The sequence below is a fragment of the Oryzias melastigma genome, linkage group LG1 (genome assembly GCF_002922805.2).
Source record: "Oryzias melastigma strain HK-1 linkage group LG1, ASM292280v2, whole genome shotgun sequence".
NCBI lineage: Eukaryota > Metazoa > Chordata > Actinopteri > Beloniformes > Adrianichthyidae > Oryzias > Oryzias melastigma.
Window position 1 is genome coordinate 20,345,031 of NC_050512.1, and position 19,737 is coordinate 20,364,767.

Consider the following 19,737-nt stretch of genomic DNA (forward strand, 5'->3'; position numbering starts at 1 on the left):
AAATATACCACACAAGTTTCATTTTATTATTTTTTTTACCTTAAAAACCCACCCCACCCATCTTTTGATCAATTTTAAAAGCGTTCCCAGTGCTAAATTAATTTAACATTGTGTTGTTTTTGGTTTAAAAAAAACAAACTGTTGTTTACAGGGACATAATTTCTGCAGAGTGGCAGAAGCTTATTAGAAATTAACCTCTGAGTTGTGGGTGGAACTATTGGGAGGAGCGACCCCCACCCCCCTTCCTCTCTCTGTTGCTGAGAGCTCAAGCAGCGAGGTTGTGGCCAGGCCATCGTATTTTCTATAAGTTCTTCATCAAACGGTATTTTTTTTGTCTGCCCCTGATCTACAGTGATTTGAATAAAGAATCTCAGAAATGTTATTTGATTCTTCGTTTTTTTAACCCACGTCCTCTGTTATGAGAAAAATGCCACAACATGTTAAAAACAAAACACGGTTTTCAACGGGGTGGGTCTTTAAACCATAAAAATGTAACCTGTAAATGGGTCTTCTAGTGAGACCATCACAAAAACTCCACAACAACATAAAAATGGTGGTACTATTCCTTTTTATGGTTCCTGCGGGCTTTACGGATGAAATTAATTTTAGAAACCTACATGACAAAGAACCTTGGTGAATTTGTTCAGAAGGTAGACAGTTATGAAAGAAAAACTCTTTAAACAATCTTTCACTCAGTGATATAACTCGAGCCCCTAGGCTTTTTTTGTGCTAATTTTAGAGTGTATTACGGCGTTCCCGTAGCTGCTAGAAGACTTTATCCCCTTGGTCTGGCCTGAGGCCCGTTCGCAGTGGAACACGTTAATGGCACCTTTAAATGGAAAGCATCCGCATGTGGATCGATGAATGCTCCAACAGCTCCCTGGACAACAAATGCCCCTCCCCATCCACAAACATAAGTCCTTTCACAGAAACTTGTATAGGAATAAGGTTATTTTGGAGTAAGAATCTAGTTTTGTGTTTGTCAATATTTGTCAAAACAAACAAATGTTTTTGTTCCAAGTGCTGCTTCAAGGACTTATTTTCACTGCAGGAACAGGCTGCAGCATTGACTTTAGAGACAAACTGTACCACAGTCAAGGAGAGCATCCAAATTTATTTTACGACGATAAATGAGGCCTTGGGGAATTGAGCTTAAATTTGTGGAAATAGCACCCTCATGTGGATGAAAACTAAACTGCACCTTTATGTTTCTGCTCAACATTTGATTTTTTTCTGAAATAACCACAAAATAAAAGCTGTTGAATTCTAAATATTTCTTTCCAAACTGAGTTTTTGGGTGAGATTGAAAGTATTGCCGGTATGGCAAAAGCAATGTTTTTTTGCAGCTCATTTTGTTTTAGCCTTTTCTTACAGCTTTGAATATGATAACAGAAGACAGGAATTATATAACTTATTTTGATAAATAATAACTTTTAGTAATATTCTTCTTAACCACAGGAAGCTGGACATGAAGAATTAGTTGACAGCAGCTCCATAACATCAAAGGTTCAAATTCAAACACTTGTTAAGCCGTGGTCACTACTTCACAAAGAGGAACTGAAGGTGCAAAACAATGTCACACAACCCAGTGACTATGCAGTTCAGATGGGCAGAAAAAAATGAATCAACCAATCCTGATGAAGACTGTTTAAATATAATTAAAGTATGAAAAAGAGTTTGAAATTGCATTTTGTAAGTAGTTGATGTTAACTCAGTTATATCTATCAATTACCTTTTTTTTGTTAGTTTTTAAACCAGAACACACAAGCATAAAAATATGCAACTTTTTTTTTTAAATAACCAAATACTAAAAAACAAGCACAAATAATAAGAAACAAACTCACATGCATGAGCACACAGACACACACGGCTTACTTGCTCTGGTGAGGGGAGTCGGTGCTGACAGAGTAGTGTCGCACGAGCTTGGGTTTGGTAGTTGCACCCAGGTCCTGCCCTGTGTGTATTACTTTCTGCAGCGGGGAGCCCTCGTGGACTGATGAAGGGGTGGGGGAATGGCTGAAGGTGCTTGCCCGCCTACGGAAGCCCTGCTGTTCAGTATTCCAGGGGGAAGAGGAGAGCGGTAACTGGGTAGGTGAACCATCCAGGCGTTTCAGGTCACCCGTGGAGTTGTGGGATCTATAGTAAAAGGTGAGAGTTACAAAGATAAAACAACATTAATCTGATGTTAACAGGTCATCAGTGAAGAGTGCACTGGCCACACTTCTAATAAAACGCTTAAAGGTATAAAATGCTGGGAACTTCTACATAAAAACACATCTACTCATCAGATAAACCCATGAATACATTAATATAGAAAGAGAGAAAAAATGAAAATCTACACGTAGAAAGTTAGAGTTTCTGGATTAAAAAATGTGGGAAAACAAAGTAAGCTGCCTTGTTTTTTATGTTGGCATTTCCAGGTAGTATATTTCATTTACCTGAGGGGGCTGGTGGGTCTTAAAGCAGAGGGAGAACATAAGGACTCATCAAGGCACGGCTGGTCCTGGCTGCTGTTTACAGTACAAACAGAAGAGCTGCTCTCACTTTCCTCACTGTTGTCCATCTGAGATTTGGCCTTGCTGCTTCCCTGCCAAAGACACACACCAAGGTTATGGCCACGCCTTTCATAATAAAAACCCTAAAAAAGTACCTTTTTTTCTTTAAAGGAAAAAAAACTGGTATATTATGGTAATTAAATGAAGCAATACATCCATCCACAGGAAAAAGGAAAGGATGTCAGGTCAAAAACAACCTATCAGGGGGAATATATATTTAAGCCTAAAAATTAAGTACAACTCTGTAAAGTCTGTGTTTTACCCTTTAACAGCAAAACATCACCAAAAATAAACAAGTTTAATCTTTTTTTAAATCCTTAAAGCAAAAAAGCAATATTGAGCACATTAAACCAGTTATTGGTTCAGATGGGAGCAACTGTCCCTTTTAAGAATATCATGATACAACTATAGCAAAACATGTAAAAAAAAAAAAAAAAGGTTTGAACTGACATTCATTTGAAAATATGGATTGCATTTTCCTCTTTTTAGTCCGTTTGTTGCAATGCTTAATGCAGTGTTTTATTTCATTCACTTAAGTGGGTAAAATACCTTCCAGATGCCCTCCAGCGACTCTGTGAGAGAGCGTTTGGCGCGAGACTTGAACTGTTCAAGTCGCTGCCGGCTGCTGCTTTGCTGCGGAGCCTCCTGGGCTGCTGGAGCTCCCTCTTCAGGTGCCTACAGGCATTTCAGGACATAAATTCAAATATATATATATAGTCTCAAAAATGTCACAGTGACTGCAAGAAGGGTTCTCTACCCCTGAAAGTATAAAGAATGTTGTTTTCACAGCTGGGTAAAATAATCGGTTTTTAGTTGAGAAAAATACAGCACTTTAAAATAACTTAAAGTAGAAGATGTATTAGAAAGGGTAAAAATGTACCTGCTTGACTTCTCCAGGAATGATATGCTGATGGATTTTTTGTTTTTCCTCGTAGAGATTCCTAAGGGAGACCATCACCAGCTCGTTCTCTTCTTGATCGCTCTTAGGACAAGCCCGCTGAACACACAAAGAAAGTGAAAAATGATTTTAAAACCACGTATGATCCAATCATATAAAAAAGTTTTTAGTTTTGCAAACTAAAATTAGAAACAAAAAGTCTTGATCTTCATTAATTAATCTTAATTAAAATGCCTGAATTGCTTTCCAGCTACCGAACAAAAAAGTTCACCTATATGTTTTGTTTGTTTTTTTCAAATAGATGCTAAATTAAGGTAATTTTGGAGCCAATGATATTAATATATGGAAATATTACTAATATTACTTCAAAATGTGAAACTAGATTACTGTATTGTTCAATAATGAAATATTTGTATCTGTATCTTTACAATTGTGGTTCAAAGTTAACATACGAACAAAAAATGATTATTTCATTACATTTAAAAAAATCGTTTTAAACATGATGGGTATGAATAAAGTTTAGCATAAAATACAACAGAGGTTTATACTTAATAAACCCCTGCTGTGACAGTAAAATCTGCCCAACACAAGAGGCTCTGAGCTCGTATCTGTTTGCTCAGCTGTTGGACAGGACAAGTTAAAAAAAAATTGTTTTATTATTCTACAAGTTGGACTTTTGGAAAAAAGACGCATCTGTTTTTTTTTTTTTTTGACAGTGACACCTAAAGTTGTTTTATTAGTCCTGTTGTAGTTTAGCTGCCCAACCAGCAGATGTCAGTTTTATTTAAAGAAAAACACCATAATACAGTGTTAGTAAAAGGGAAAACAAAGAAATGACTGAAGATGGAAATAAATTTAAAAAATAAATAACATTATTCAGTCATGAACAGAGTCTGGTCATGAAAAAGAAAGAGAAGACGATGTGACTGTCAGCTGTACATGAAAAACACCTGGTTCCACATCGACTCAGTAACACACAACAAATTGCTGACTGACTGGTTCGTTTCCTTTTGGAAGTCACCAAAAAGATCTTTCCAGGAATGTGCCCCCTGCTCTAGAAACAAACAGATTAGCACTTTACCGAAATGAACACCGTACCATAGTGTTTTCAAAGATCTGAGCTTGTTCCTCATTGTCCAGAGTGGCCATGTGTCTCTGAAGCTCCAACTTTGTTTTAGATGGGTTAAGACCTTCAAAAAAAACAAAAAATAGTCTTCTTTTGTCTCAGGCAACTTATTTGGTGGCAAAATACATGCTAGATAATCGCAAATCACACATGCATGCAAACAGAAAGTTGGATTTCAGAAGAACCTGTTACTCTTAGCTGATGACACATTTATTTCGGCAGAAGAGTTAAGAGTTACGTTTGTGACACAAAGATTCTCACATCTTGATACTTTTTCTTGTAACAATAATGTGGCTACAGAAATAGAATTAGATATTTTTGCAGCACATAGTTCACCTCGGCTTTGTTCTCACACAGAGTTCTGATAGTTAAGAAAATACATTTTAGCATGTTTTTATTTTATTGTGAAATCTCTGAGAAACAGAAATATCAAGGATCCACAATCCACTCCAAACAGCTGCATTAACACATCATATATAAAAATATTAGTCTTTATAAATGATAAGAAGTTAAAGGTATTCTGAGAGTGAAACATAAATAATATAAACAGACAGATGAGGTTAATCAAAGGATTTTTCCACACAGACAGTCTTGACCAATAGTGGTCACACCAAAGGAGCATGTACTACCTTCTATCCTCTCACACAGCCTGTGGAGCTGCTGCATTGGGCAGACGTCACATTGCTGGCTTTGGGTCTTTGCATTTTGCTGCAGGGCTGCCACGGAGAACGCTTGCTTCAACGTCAGCATGATTTCATCTACCTTCAAAACCAAATAAGAGAAGTTTAATGTGTAAGTGCACAAATTCGAGTAGTGATGGTACATCATGCTCCGTTCCTTCTTTTCCTTCCTGACAAGAAATTTAAACATGTGACGAGGAGAAACTTTATAGAAGTGCATCTGTGAGGACTCTCAAAGTGACCCTTTTGAACACTGTTTCTGTTGTGGCATAAACTGATTACCAGTAAACGTTTCTGACAATAGGGAGGAATATTAAGACTTTTCCTGTCACACTTTCTGCATTCGGTACAGACTCAAAGGGGATGCAAATAAACAGAATTTGTTTTGTCCCACTGGAAAAAAATGATAGTGGGAAAGTTTGAAATATTCTATGTAAATATAAAAAAAGATTAAATGGGTTATTCTAACATGCTTTTGTAGTTTTCTATTGTTTAAACAGAAGATAAATGATTAAATAAGTATAACTCCATTAAGGGATAGATCCTTTATTTTGAGCTTACTTTAAAGGCCCACTCCAATTAAAATAGTCTTTTTGGTGTTTTAAACATGTTCTTGTGGTATTTTTCTCATTATGGAAGAGATGTATAAAATAATTTAATCTTAAAACCGCCTTTCTGAGTATGTTTTATTGAAATTGGGGTGAATCTGGGGCAAATTAAAAAATGCAGTTTGAAAAAGCTCTCAGTTGTAACCCAACAACTACAGGTTAAAGTCTCCCTGCTCTGTTTTAGTCAGATGCATCCACTTGTAGCTGGCATCGGTTTCAAAAATATAAGGCTGGATAGCCCCAATATTGCTCTCCATTTTTGTTGCTCTGCTAATTCGAGCTTGGGGTTGTGAGGGGCTGTAAGCTAGCAGGGGAGAGTGTAAACAAAGGGATGATGGGGCAACAGCAGAGGTTTAATTCCACACCAACAAGAAGAGAGTTTCTAATAAACTCCTGCTGTGCTGAACATCTAGACCTTTAAGACGACACAGGTTCTTCGATTTTGATTTGCCATAAAAGAGGACCTTCATGAAAGAATTTACAATTTAAACTGTGTTTTCTTGTATTTCTTAATTTAAATCAGGAGCAGATGAAAACCGGATGCTTGAAAAAGCTCAGACTAATGAGCAACTACTGAAATGGGTCCACCAAGTGCATGCAATAGCGAATTGAGATTCTGGTTTAAAACTGTATGACTGGATTGATCCAATATTGCTTGTCGTTATTTTAGCACCGCTACTGTTAGCTTGAGGCTATAACCTTGCGCTTGAGCACGTAGACAGATTTTGGCTTAAAACTTCATAATCACAATTAATTGATCACTGGGAGTGATTTTACAACACAAAAAAATACAGCTGGAGTGGGACTTTTAAGCACATTTGGCTGTGTTAAGAATAGTCAACTCGCAACCTCTACAGGAAGTAATTAGATAACCTAAAAATCCTGTTTGGTTACATTTAGACTCTGATTTACATCTTTTATCGTTCGCTTTTGTTGTGCTTTTTTCTTCCAGTCTTTTGCTGAAGAAGTTTTAAGATTAATTTCATTCTTGACAGCACATTGGGTAATAATACAGATAGATCCAATGTTAGGATGTGAAGGAAACCATGGTAGGACTCTCCACATAAGCAGAAAGCTATTTTTCCCCACATTTACATTGAAACAAAAGGGAAAAAGTCAGATTCTTCAAGATCAAGCTCTGGATGTTTACTTTATGGTCTGCATGTCTTGAACTGCTTCGTAAAATACAGAAAGCTAATACAAATACAATTGTAAAAGGAAATAGAGAGCGGTCTCCTCACAAGTATGTTGTTATGCTCACTGCTTGTGTCGACAGGATCTTTATCCCTGAAAGCTTAGCCTGGCTAAGCAGCGTGATCTCCATAAACATTTCAGAATAAAATTAAGATGTGTTACTTGTTTTTTTTTTTCTTTTATTCCATCAAGCATACAAAAACTCTTGCTTTAGATATTATTTAAAGATAAATTTGCGGGCCTCCCTTTATAAAAAAAAAAAAAAAAACAACAACACAAGCTTAATTGACATTTTCAACCAGTACAGACAAGTTCTTACAAAGAGTCGTCTGTCCGCAATTTTTCAGAGAAAACTGAAATCTTCAAGCTTCCAAAACACAGCGAAGTCACCGGTGCAAATCAGGCTAAACACACCCCAAGAAAGAATGAAGCCGCATTTACTGAACAGTTCAAATGAGTTGTAATTTATTTCTCACAAAAAGAAATGATATGAGCTTTTCTGAATTGGAAAAAAGATCAGCACAAAAAATGTTTTATAGTTGCTTTGAGAGGAGCCTGGATAAATTATCCTTAATAATAAAGATGTTTATTTTGCATTTCACTTTTACAAATTGAAATATAAAAATTGTCCCGGTGTGTCTTTCCGTACATTATTGCTACAGTATATCCTATTTGTATCATGGAAAATTACAGTAATTTATTCAAACACATCTCAACATTTTCTTTTAATTAAAGGTTAACCAAGTCTTATTTTATCTGGATTGTGATAGGATACATTTTAATATTTTTATTATTAAATGTCCATAGTTATGGGGCAAGAACTATGAAATTCTGACTCATCCAAACTTCTATCTTATTTATTAGCAGAAAGAAATACTGTAAGTGGAAGCACATTACTCACGTATCAAGTGTATTTGCTCAGACAATATTTGTGCTTTAAATACAGAAGATAAAAATGTATATAATTGGCACAACCCCTTACCAGTGATTCATCAGTGCACTGGAAAACGTAGCATACAAAGTGACAGTTTCCACCTTCTACGGTTTCCCTGCAAATGAACCCGAAGTGATCGACATGATGAATCCCCTGAAAGACGGAAAACAAAGTAAATTTTTTTCACAATACAATACAAATGTAATCTGGCATTTTTCTAACGCACAGTTGCTTCTATACCTGTGAGCAGAAGGAAATTTCACGGAAACTCTTCTCTATGGCAACTTTCTTAGTGTCTGGACTGACCAAGTAGATCTGGGACCTGCCCACCTAAAGCACAGACAAAAGTAGACAATATTGAATTTGGGGTTAAAAAAAGTTGTTTCAAACATTCAGGATGAGTTTGATTAAATTACTTAACATGGGTTTCCTGTGTAAAAACTGTTTTTTTAAAGCAAAATAAATACATAAAAACTAAAAAAGGGTAACAGGTAATGTAACATGGATGAAGTCACTTGGCAGCCTATACCACGAGTGTCAAGAAAATGCCTCAGTCTGCTGAGTAAGTAACTAATAGATCCTTGTGGTTCCTGTAAAAAGGATCCTCATTTCCAGTCTGGAACACAAACAGGAAAATATCTGTTGGAAAAAGCAGCTGGGAGTGAGTAAAGGTTAACCAGAGCGCTTTGACGGCACTCATTTTTGGCAGCAGTCAGCAAACGTTATTGCTGAGCTAGTATCAGTTTTATCCATTTGTTGAGGAAAAGCTTACTATAACAGCCCAGCTGGTCAAAACAGCTCTTTGGAACTCCAGACATGTGCAATGAAAGTTTAAGAAAATTTGAACAATTTACATTTTTTCTTATTGGACAAAATACAAATAAAATGGTGTCTGTTCTCCCATAATTTAACAGATTTACTAGTTATTTATTTTCCCGTTGAGACTAAAGGTGATTAGTGTAAGAGCAAATTGGACATTTTCAAAAAAGAAATGAATAAAAAAAAATTGTTTGATCTGACAGTAAACAGGTTAGTTATTTTTAAGCACTTCCTGCTCTCTCAAGAAGCAAAAAAAAACATTTTTAAAGAAAAATAATTTAAATAAAACATCAGAACATGTATCAGACTGTAACAAAATATTTCCGGAAACAGACCATTTGATATACCAATTTTTAAGTTGTTCCCAATTTTGCGGGATACAGTTGCTGCTATTTCTCTTCAAATGTGAACAATAAGAGCTATTCATTAATGTGCAGGTGGTGATCAAAGCGTGCCAGAATGCTCCACTCATAAAGAGCATTAACATCTTTTTTTCCTCAACTGCCTGTGCATGTCTTTTATAGAGTCAATGGGTCACAAATACTGCTGAGCTTCTCATTCTTGGCCAAGAAGAAAATAAGTCCTTAAAAGCATATTTACTTTGAGTCTTTTATCTATTTAAGCTATGGGAAGAAATTGGTCTTAAAACAGAGGTTGCACTGCTTCTAAATGTTGTCGATTTCCTAAACTGACAGGTTTAAATGAGTTGGAATGCAATCAAGGCTTTTTTTTTTTAACAAAAACTTACATGAATAGATTTAGATGCTAGCAGTTCTGTTGCATTAATGACAAATCAGACAAAAATATATACATATATTTACCTAGTTTGTTGCACCTACGATCCAAATGTGGTCACTTGGCTGTTCCAGCGATGCTTTATGTCATGATTTGTTCACATCAGCTGCAAATTGTACTTCTACACTACCCTCACTCTGTCTTTGCCTTAAACAATACCAACCACTTTAGCTGCAACAATAGTTCTGCTTATTTTTATCTTGTAGTTTTGATGTACCTGAGGAACTTAACTACTTCCTCACTACTTAAATAGTTCCCGTCATAGGAACTAAGTCCTCATGCGAAGCTTCTGCAGCCTACTCATTTTATATGGAAGTGGGCCGTGTCTCGTTATCAGGTTTTAAACATTGACTCTTTCCCATCATGAAACCCATCCATCCATCACCACTGAATCCCCTTTTGGGGTCACATGGCGACTGGAGCCAACCCATCTACTGTTAGTCATGCAGCTTCATACAAATACGGATGGTATTATCTCAGATGGTATAAAGTGCACCAGCCATACTGACATCATTTAGCTCAGTTGTTGTAAAAGCAGCTTCATCTGTATCAAAGACAATATATTTTGCATATTGTATAGATAATGATTTTCTGCCATTTGTTTTACACATTTGCCTTTCAGTTTTGGATATGATCAAAATATGATTGAGGTAAATTGAATAATACTATAATCAAGTAATCTGGTCAATGTTACACATATGTTTGCAAATGTCCCTTTCACTATTGATGATATTATCAATGAAAAAAAATCCTAACAGTACCGTGAACAGCATGGTCCTGTTCTCCTGCAGGTTGCTGGGCTGGACTTTGGTGGAGAGAGTAAGCTGGTCTGTAGTGTTGGCATTAGAAATCTCCGGGGAAAGACCATTCTCATCCAGACCATGCAGGCTGGGAAAGCTGGGCTCTTTCTTGAACAGAGCAGGACGCGTCCCGGTAGCGGAGCTCCCAGCTGCACCGTTACCCACAGCCCCACTTCCCAGTCCATTGGATTGGAAGCTCAAGGCCCGCTTCAGCCCATCCACCAGCCCGCCACCGTTTCCTTTATCCGCTTTGCCCAAGCTGTGGAGCTGACTGAACTTCTCGATGCACTCATCAATAAGGGCAGGTGGGGCCTTTTTGTGAGCGACGCTTACTCGGCCGCAAAAGAGTACCTCAAACTTTTTGGCAAAGTTGGCTGGAGACACCGCAGAAGCAGAAGCGGAGGAGTTTGTTGTAGTGGAAAGAGAGGAGTCACTGGCTCCAGAAATAACTGAGGCCTGGCTGGGGAAAGGGGTGATGTCATTGCTGCGTGCTGAGCTTTTGCTGGCGTGCCTCAACGTACCGATGATCTCTGGGACCTGAACAGATGGGAAGCAAAGCAATAAAACCAAATGAGTCCATTTAGAACTTCAACAAATTAAATTGTTAAACAGCTGTAATTGTTAGAGACATTTTAAAGGGGAAAAAACAGGGAATATTTAGAGAATTTAACAACAAATATTTAACTTCAACAAAGACCAAAATAATTTTTTCATATGTAGATTAATTTTATAGCCATCAAACTTGAATCACGTCTAATTTCAAAATATCTAAAGTTCTTGATAGGCTTTTTTTGTTTTTTTAGTAATAGTATTTTTATCACATGTATATTACATAACTTTAAATAATCCAAAATGTACAAACCTTGAAATTTGTTCTTGAGTTGTTTAAACAAACACCACTACTTTTTCATTCATCTTAAAATTGCATTTCTGAGTATGTCTTTATTTAAATGGATGTGAATCAAGAGCGGACAAAACAATGTCATTTAAAAAAAGATCATATTTCAAATTGTAAAATCATCTCCAGCTGCTCTTGAAAAAACATTTGTTACTCTTTTTCATTATGTAGGACTATTAATAAAGGAAATAAAGAGTTCCTAAAAACAAGTTCCTCATTGAAAATGACTCTTTGCTTTGTGATCTTTACATTCTCACAATAAAGCCTGGTACTTTAACCAAACTAAAATGTGTTATGAACTTCTGAGGAAATCATTTGTTTACAATCCCACTTGCAGAAGTAAGGGTCTGCAGAGTTGCCAGCTAGCAAACAAAAACCAAAATGTATAAAAACATGTGCTTTCCAGGCTAATACATGTGGACCCTTTTAGGAGAAAACCTGACATAAACTATCAGGATATTTTTTTTTGTGGGACAAAGCAGACCTTGTGACATCATTTATGCTGAAAAGAAGCAGAATGACGACCTTTCATGTGAAAGAGGTCTTTGTACTCAACTCCCTTCCTTTTTTTTATTCCATTCCTACCCATCCTTTCTTTTACCTTTAGTCACACTCCACCAGCATTTACTTTTGGTTTATAGAAAACCCTTACAATCAGTACATACATGATTAAACAAGGGGTGTTTTAACATTATGTAAACAACCTTAATGCTTCCTTTTCTTTAACTTAACAGACACACAGTCAGCTTCAACTACTGTGTTCACTTCAAAATTTCCATTAAGCTTGCAATAACTTCTTGATGTTTTTCAGCAACTGTCGTTTAGGACTGCTGATCGTTTATTCAGCGTATCGTTTAAAATTAGACTGCACAAGACTAAATAAACCTACTGTGTTTTGTGCTCTGAGTAAAGAAAAACAAATGAATCTAGGTCACACAGAACTATTTCTTCCAGAATGGCTCTTAAGAATGACGTCTACAGTTCTGTCCTGTCAACACAGATGAGAATACAGTTCATTAGTCTTTACATAGATCTTGCAATTGCCAAAGATTTATAAAAAAGACATTATTCATCCCCATCCAGAGCAATTTGGTTGGTAGTATGACTTAAGACCCACTCTAATCATCTTTTGATCTATTTTAAAAACATTCTCATAGGTCTTTTTATTATTATTATGCTGTTTTTCTGCAATTTTTGTAACTGTTGATTTCTAGGACAGAGTTTCTGCAGAGTGGCAGTAGTTCAATAAAAATTTACCCCTCCTGAGTTGTGGACGGGATCATTGCAGCAGTGCAACCCCGCCCCCCTTCCCCTCCCCATTGCAGAAAGCTTGGAGCAGGTAGCTCCTTTTTTCTCTCCAACTGATTCACAACAATTTGAATGAAAAAATACTCAGAAATGCTATTTTAAGCTCAATTTTCTTTATGTATGTCCTCCATTATCAGAAAAATGCCTCAAGAACACATTTAGAAAAACCAAAAACATTATTTTTACCCGAGTCTTTACGGTTACACCACAAACCAGAATCATCAGATCTTTTGATCATCTTATGTTTCCATATAGACCAAAAATGGCTTATTTTCCTTGAAAGCAATTGTATATATATGTATATATAAATAGAAAATAGTATCTTAGAGCTTTGTAGTCTCCTCCTGCAGTTTCAGTAAAACTGTGCTTCAGCTTTAGCAACAAACAGAGGAAGTTCAATGATGGCAGCAGAAGTAACAGTTGAGTAACATCTGAGATGTCTGTATGAACAAGAGCCATTTGTTTCCTGCTGGGTCTTGCCTTGAAATGAGGTGAGCTCAGTCTAGTATCTGCCTGACACTGACGTATGTTCTGCATTATTTCTAGACACCAACTTTCTTGGAATTGCAAGTCAGAAGAACAATCAATATTTAATCCTTTTGTATACAATAAAAAATATATAAAAGTGCATCAACCTCATGGCATAAAATCACAAAATTGCATTTCTTTAATTTAAAAGAAGTGTTGTACTTTTGATTGAGGACAGCACTGTTCTGGTAAATCCATTTGTGACCTGTGTCTAAGCTGAAGTCACACACATCAGACCAACAACAAATCCTGTCGTTTAAATAAAGTTTAAACAAAGCTTTTGTGCCCTTAAAAAAAACACATAAAAGCCTACAATAATTACACTTCATTAAGACATGACAGCATGCATGATGAATAGCAAACTTGTTGAATTGCAGATGGAACATCGTCTTTACACGTACCCTGAGAGAAAGGCTTATTTTGAAATTCAAACTTTGCTTAACGGCTCCTAGACACAACAGCACAACCCAGACGCCAGCCTTCTCACCCTTTGTCACAAGTGTCTACTTGGTTTTAATCACACTGACATGAGTGGAGTCTGCTATCTTTCCAATGACAACAGACTCTTGTTTTTGCACCCCCCGCCCCCCAGCTGTCACTGCTTAATTGTCCAGCTCACTTCCTTCCACGCACATGAAGCTCTTCTCACCGTCATCCACCTCTGAACTTTATTCTCATTTCTTTTGATGTCAAATAAAGGGTTGGTGACCGAATTATGTGCATCTTCAAGACCAGAGATAACAGAAACATTTCTATCTTCATAAACTCACTTATTTTCTTTTTTTCCCCAACAGAAATTAAATGAAGCAAACAGGTTTGGTGCATGTCAGTAAACAACCTCAATTCTACTCAGAACAGCAGACTCCATATCCTCCACTGAAGCGCTGATCACATAAAGAGTGACACCACTGTCACCCACAGAGGTGACCACAAAGTGGAGCCACAATGATCAGAATATCGCTCGCCCACGCAGTGTCAGAGTTGAGTATCATCACTGTGGTAATGGCCTTTAAAGGAAGGAAGTTAAACAAGAACCATCAGAAAAAGAGAAAAGTAGAAGTCTGACACTCCAACAAAAACACTTTACAACAACTAGAGAAGTAGAGCTATATCTCTTAAATTAGCTGTTGTTTTCGTGTAAAGTTGATTTAACTTGATAGACACAATACAATGCAGGCATGTCAGCTCTCCTCTGTTTTGCTACTGGTCAGTAAAGTTCATTAAAATAAACATATTGCTTGTTTTTATGGTGACAATGACTAACAGAATGAGTCGATGTTTAGATATTATTTTTATAGCTCATTGCTGCTGTTTTGGAATCAACCAAAGAACGACTCATCATACAGTCACAGTTGATGCAGATCAATTAACACAGACATTCTTTGGTTAAAAATGTTGTTCACCTTTAAGCATATTTGATCTGCACATGTTGTTTGGCAGAGATTTTAAGGGTGGATGCCCTTCCTGACACAAGCGTGTATTTTATCCGGGCTGGGTCACAGACCTAGAATGGGACCCTTATTATAATAAATACATACAACTTCTTAAGATATATTAAATTACCACATAGGAATAATTCTTTTTTTTATGTAGGTTTTCTCTCATTAGCCTTACAGAAAGCATAACATTTCAAAAAGGGACGCTTCCAATCCCAATTTGGGATGAGAAGCTCTTAAGGTTTTATTCCACGACCTATTTCTGTAGTTTACTAGTGCATTCTCTCCATTAAATATTCTTTTAAAAACAACATCAGTATTAGACTTGCTTACATCTAATAGCATGTCTGCACTCAACTCACCCCCCAACCCCTTAAATAGTCTGGACTTTGTTATTCCATCTGGCTGAAGGTCTGAGAAGTAAATAGGGACAATTTACAGAGTTTCCTGAATAGCTATGGTCAAATTCAACACCTACATGAGTGATGTTGACTCTATTCTGCAGTCCATGGTCTTTTTAGACTGGTAAAATTAAAAAAAATATCTAAAAATCACATTTACTTGTTTTACTCTTTGTTTTGCTTCCTTAATTGTGCAAATAAAAGAAATCTGTTGTTGACGTATTTGTCTGGAACTAAAGAACCAAGGCTGCCAGATTCTTCACAAATTCTGATTTTATTTTACTAAAAACTGGCTCTTTATCATCTGTTTACATTGAGATCACAAATGTTGATGTATTTTAAAAGATGAATACATAAAACTGAAGCAAAAATCTGAATGGGCACTCAAACCTAAACACTGGACTAGAGTGTGCATGTAATGGAAAATACATGTAAGTAGCAGTAAAATTTTGGGTTAACACACAAAATAGTTGTAAAGAGAATTTGAAACTCATTTTGTGACTGTGACAATTCCACACTAAAGTGCATCAGAATTAGAGTTTAAAATACTTCACACAGAGCCTTTTTTGGCAATGATTTATTGGTGCTTTTGCCCTGGGGATTTCCAAACTGCAATTCTGCTTATTTAGCTCCCAAGTAAAGTGGCTGCAACCTTTAGAGGTCTTTTTGCTTTGGACAGCACATCTGTGACTTTCAGACCCTAAACTAATATAAAAAAATTGAAAATATGCTCCATCTGATTATAAAGCCCAAACTTGAATAAGATCTCTAATGACAAAAATACAAATTCAAAGAAAACTTCATGGAATCTGTGAGGTAACCTTACAAAATTACAGAAACATGATAAAATCAACTAAACCTCCACTTGATTCCCCTTGATCATGTGTCTGGGTGTTCTGAAGCATAGCCAAGTTCAAAGTTCAGTGTACATTAAACTAAAGAGAATAGTTCCATTGTAAAACTCATTAAAAAGATGAGACAATCCAGGAATAGGGAATAACCATAAACCAGAAAACATCAAAAACAGCCATAAAGGTCCAACAAACGGACATCACTGAACTGCAGTGAACCCGCGGGCACAGCAAAGCCTAGATTTAGAACAGTTTGTGGAGGACAGGACAATTTCACATGAAAACCAACAGCAAAGAGAAAAAAGCAGCTAAGTAACAGGAGTGAAAGATTGTAAAAGATGGGGAAGTTTCCCTCAGTCATCTTGCTTGTTTTTGTAGAGCCAACAGTGTCACATGAGGGGGCATAAAACACAGGAAGGAAGGCATGAAAAATCAACGATTTGCTAAATAAATGCTTTGCCACAAAAAGAAAATAAGACCATTGTAATTTTTTTGATTGTGAAGCGAAAAAAAATCATAATATTCCAATTAACACATTTTTGGGTTTTTTTTTTATTCTTTCTGTTAAAGATCAGACAGTAATTGTTATATCAGTAAGGTTTAAGTTACCTTCTTTAAATAAATTAATCTATAATGGCTGAAGTAATGGAAAAAGACCACTAATGCATACATATAGCTCTGTCATGCTGCTTTTAATCCATCTTTACGCTCAGAAAAAACACACATTCAGGCAAACTAATGTCAAAAATAACAAAACAAAAAGGGAAACAGCATAGGTCTGACATCAAGACCATTAAAGCACCTAAACAAGACAGGCTGAAGGAGTAAGGAACTGACTCAGTCCATTTGACAAAGTATGCAAAACAACTGGCCTCCTTTTTCCAGGAGTAAACCTCTGGCAGTAGCTCCTGGAATGAAAAAGCTATGACTCACCTGCATGCTGCAACACATACACCTAATACAGTTTGTGTTCACAGAATTATAACAGAGAATTCTGATAAGGGGCTTGTTTTTGTTACATTTAGAAGGCACTTCTTCAGAAAACAAGCCGTTAAATCATAAGAAAACCAATGGAATTACTTTAGAGCTTCGACATTAACTTTAAAATGTACAGTAAAATAAACAGCAGTAAACTATACACAGCATAATGTGATATTTGCAAATTAGTTATTGGTTTATCAACATGTTTTTTAAAAGGGGGCGGGGCATACAGATTGTCATCACACAGAAAAGTTACAAATAATGAGCGACAAGTCTGTTTTGGACTAACTTGTAAATATATAACTCAAAATATGCTTTATTCCACATATCCCTGCCTATGTTACCTCACTGTGGTGGTCAGCACATGCATCAAAGTACCAAAGTTCATTGAAAAATCAAGAGTTTCAGCGTGACGTGACCATTCAGAACCGATAATCGACCCAGCAGAGAACTAGTCCAACAAAAGCCAAAGCTTACTTGATCCAGAGCAGCATCAGAACGAACAGGAGGCAGGACACAGCCCTACTTCTGTCTCAATGGAGCAAACAAACATATCCGGCCCCAAAAAACCAAACCCTTACGTTAATTAAGTCACTTAAGAACTCCATTTATGGATATATGTTTTATTTTAAAAAACGACAACGTCAGCATTAACTTAGCTAATATCTCGACTTTACTAAACCTCCATGACATGCAGCTTAAAATAGCTAAATTGGGCTTCGCTATTTAACACCTAACTGCCTCAATAAAGGTTAGCTACTGTACACTTAGCATGGCACGCGCGCACCAAACAGCTCCAAAACTTCACTTACATCTTTTTGTTCCTGCTTGTTGTTGAACAATCCGAATCGCTGGAACCGCGCTTTCATCCCATTCGCCATAAAACTCTACAAAGCTGAGATCTGAGCAGCTAGGAGGTCGTAACTTCGTCGCCGCGAAGTAAACTTGGATGTCATTTCTTTGGGAAAGTTAATTCTGCTCTCCTTCAACTGAGGAAGAGTGTGTTTGGCTGTGTAGTTTGACGGCACGGTTCCCAAACAATCCGCTCGTGACTATCAAAATAAAAGCTCATCAATCTCTTTTGGGGCATTTTACAGTGCAAAGTTTTGCCTTGGTTCGTTATTTTGAAGGTGTGAGTTCCAATTTCCGGTTTTTAGCAACAAGTTTACTGAAAAAGGCCAACCAATGCGTAAAGGGAAAGGGACGAACCCAATTCCTGTCTCGGAGAACTCAAACTTTAGGCGGCAGATGTTTGGACTTTTCCGTTACACGATAAAGACCAGAACAGCTTGTTCACGAACATTATAGGTCCAATCAGTTCTGGTACCAACAGAGCAGGCCCAATAAAGAAGAATGAACGCCTTTTAGGCCATTCCCCATGTTAAAAACATCTCATGGCATTTTATTGGTCAGTCTTCAATCATCTGAGAGGAATAATAATTGAAGCAGCATTTTATTAAATTATTACTTAATTTTCCAGCATATTTTCAATAAAATAAATAAAATAACTTTTGTAAAGCAATTTTAGGCTATGTCAGTTTTAACAATGCTAAAGTGAAAAATTAAATAGAAAAAGTAAAAAAATAAATAAACTTATTTCGACAAGATTTGTATTAAATTCAATTTACTTGGGAAATTATTGTAAAAACTAAGATATCTGGAAATCAAAAACTGTACTTTCAAATTTTTTTGTAAAGCCACAAGTTTATAGCAATATATGTTTTTTTTATATAAAGCTAAGAAACGTTAATATAGAAATGAATTTAAAAAAATAATTCCAAATTAAAAAACTGAATTGTTAAATAGAATATTAAGGGAAAAAAAACAAATGTCTTGACAAGGTATTCACCATTAGGCTCTTCTGTAGCGACACCTAGTGGTTACTTTGTTTGTTGCAGTGTGTCACTTTTCATCTAAAGAAAACTATTGATTGCCTTCATTAGAAATTGACCTGTTAGTATCCAATAAATCCATTTTGCGATAAACAAAGAATGTGAGCTTTGGAACTGCCTAACTTCACAAACTCCTACACAAACATTGGGGAAAGAGAGACATAAAAAAACAACTATTCAAAGCAAAGGGAACTGGGACAAGAAAATTAAATACAAAAGACAATAAATAAAATACTATTTCCACTATGAAAGGATGTAAAAGCGTGCATTTGAATATAAAACAAACTTATATTAAAAAAAAAATGTTTTAGCTTAGAGAAAAAAGCTGTGTTTCCAAATCAGTTGATGCATATAAAAGATACATTAAATAAGCTGTCTCTTTTGGTGATAATCATCTTAAAACAGAGTTAAAATAAACTGAATTCTTGGATGACTAAAAAACATCTTTGGAGATTTGGGAGAATCTGGAGTGGCTGGAATGGCTTCATAGGACGCAATTTTTTTACATTCTTATTTTTTAATTTATTTTACCAAGTACTTTGGTTTATGTCAAATTGAGCAGAAAAACATTTTAGACACTTTGCTCTAAACCTAAGCCTAAAATTGCATACCAGCAAACCATAAGTTTAATATTTTAGGTTAATTAAGGTAAAATGAGCCTTTCTGACAACAAAAAAAAAAAATCAATATTCATTTTGAAAACAGATTTGTTGTGATGTTGTACATTTTAATTGAATTACTTTGTAAGCTTGAAAAAAAAAAAAACTGCCATCACGTCCTACACCAAGAGGTGACTCAAATCACTTCTAAGATTCAAGGACCGTTTCTAAATCCTGCAGCGTGTGATCTCAAGAGTGTACTCTTAAACACAAATGGGCTGCTATGTTTTGCCAGACACAGTGACTTGCACTATTTAACCATGTAAATCCATTTTTCAATGAGTGGCTGATTTTATAAAAAGTATTGATGCTTGTTGCAGGAAGACAAACATTTTTAATTTACTCACTTTTATTTTCAAACCATTTTTAAAACC

At 36.1% G+C, this 19,737-nt stretch overlaps 1 protein-coding gene across 6 annotated transcripts in view; it reads right to left on the minus strand.

The window, feature by feature from the left end:
* tbc1d1 (TBC1 (tre-2/USP6, BUB2, cdc16) domain family, member 1) overlaps window positions 1–19,737 on the minus strand; it is a 47,581-nt gene that overhangs the window by 23,372 nt on the left and 4,472 nt on the right. For 5 of the 6 annotated variants that reach the window (XM_024289439.2, XM_024289438.2, XM_024289436.2 and 2 more), the window contains exons 3-11: window positions 10,371–10,946; window positions 8,236–8,325; window positions 8,044–8,148; window positions 5,209–5,341; window positions 4,552–4,643; window positions 3,436–3,552; window positions 3,105–3,230; window positions 2,439–2,587; window positions 1,876–2,136 (exon numbers count right to left, since the gene is read on the minus strand). In XM_024289439.2, the coding sequence (XP_024145207.1) occupies window positions 1,876–2,136; window positions 2,439–2,587; window positions 3,105–3,230; window positions 3,436–3,552; window positions 4,552–4,643; window positions 5,209–5,341; window positions 8,044–8,148; window positions 8,236–8,325; window positions 10,371–10,946 (1,649 nt within the window). Of the gene's footprint in view, window positions 1–1,875; window positions 2,137–2,438; window positions 2,588–3,104; window positions 3,231–3,435; window positions 3,553–4,551; window positions 4,644–5,208; window positions 5,342–8,043; window positions 8,149–8,235; window positions 8,326–10,370; window positions 10,947–17,624; window positions 18,095–19,737 lie in introns of those variants that run through there. The other variant, XM_036212947.1, reaches the window with a different exon arrangement.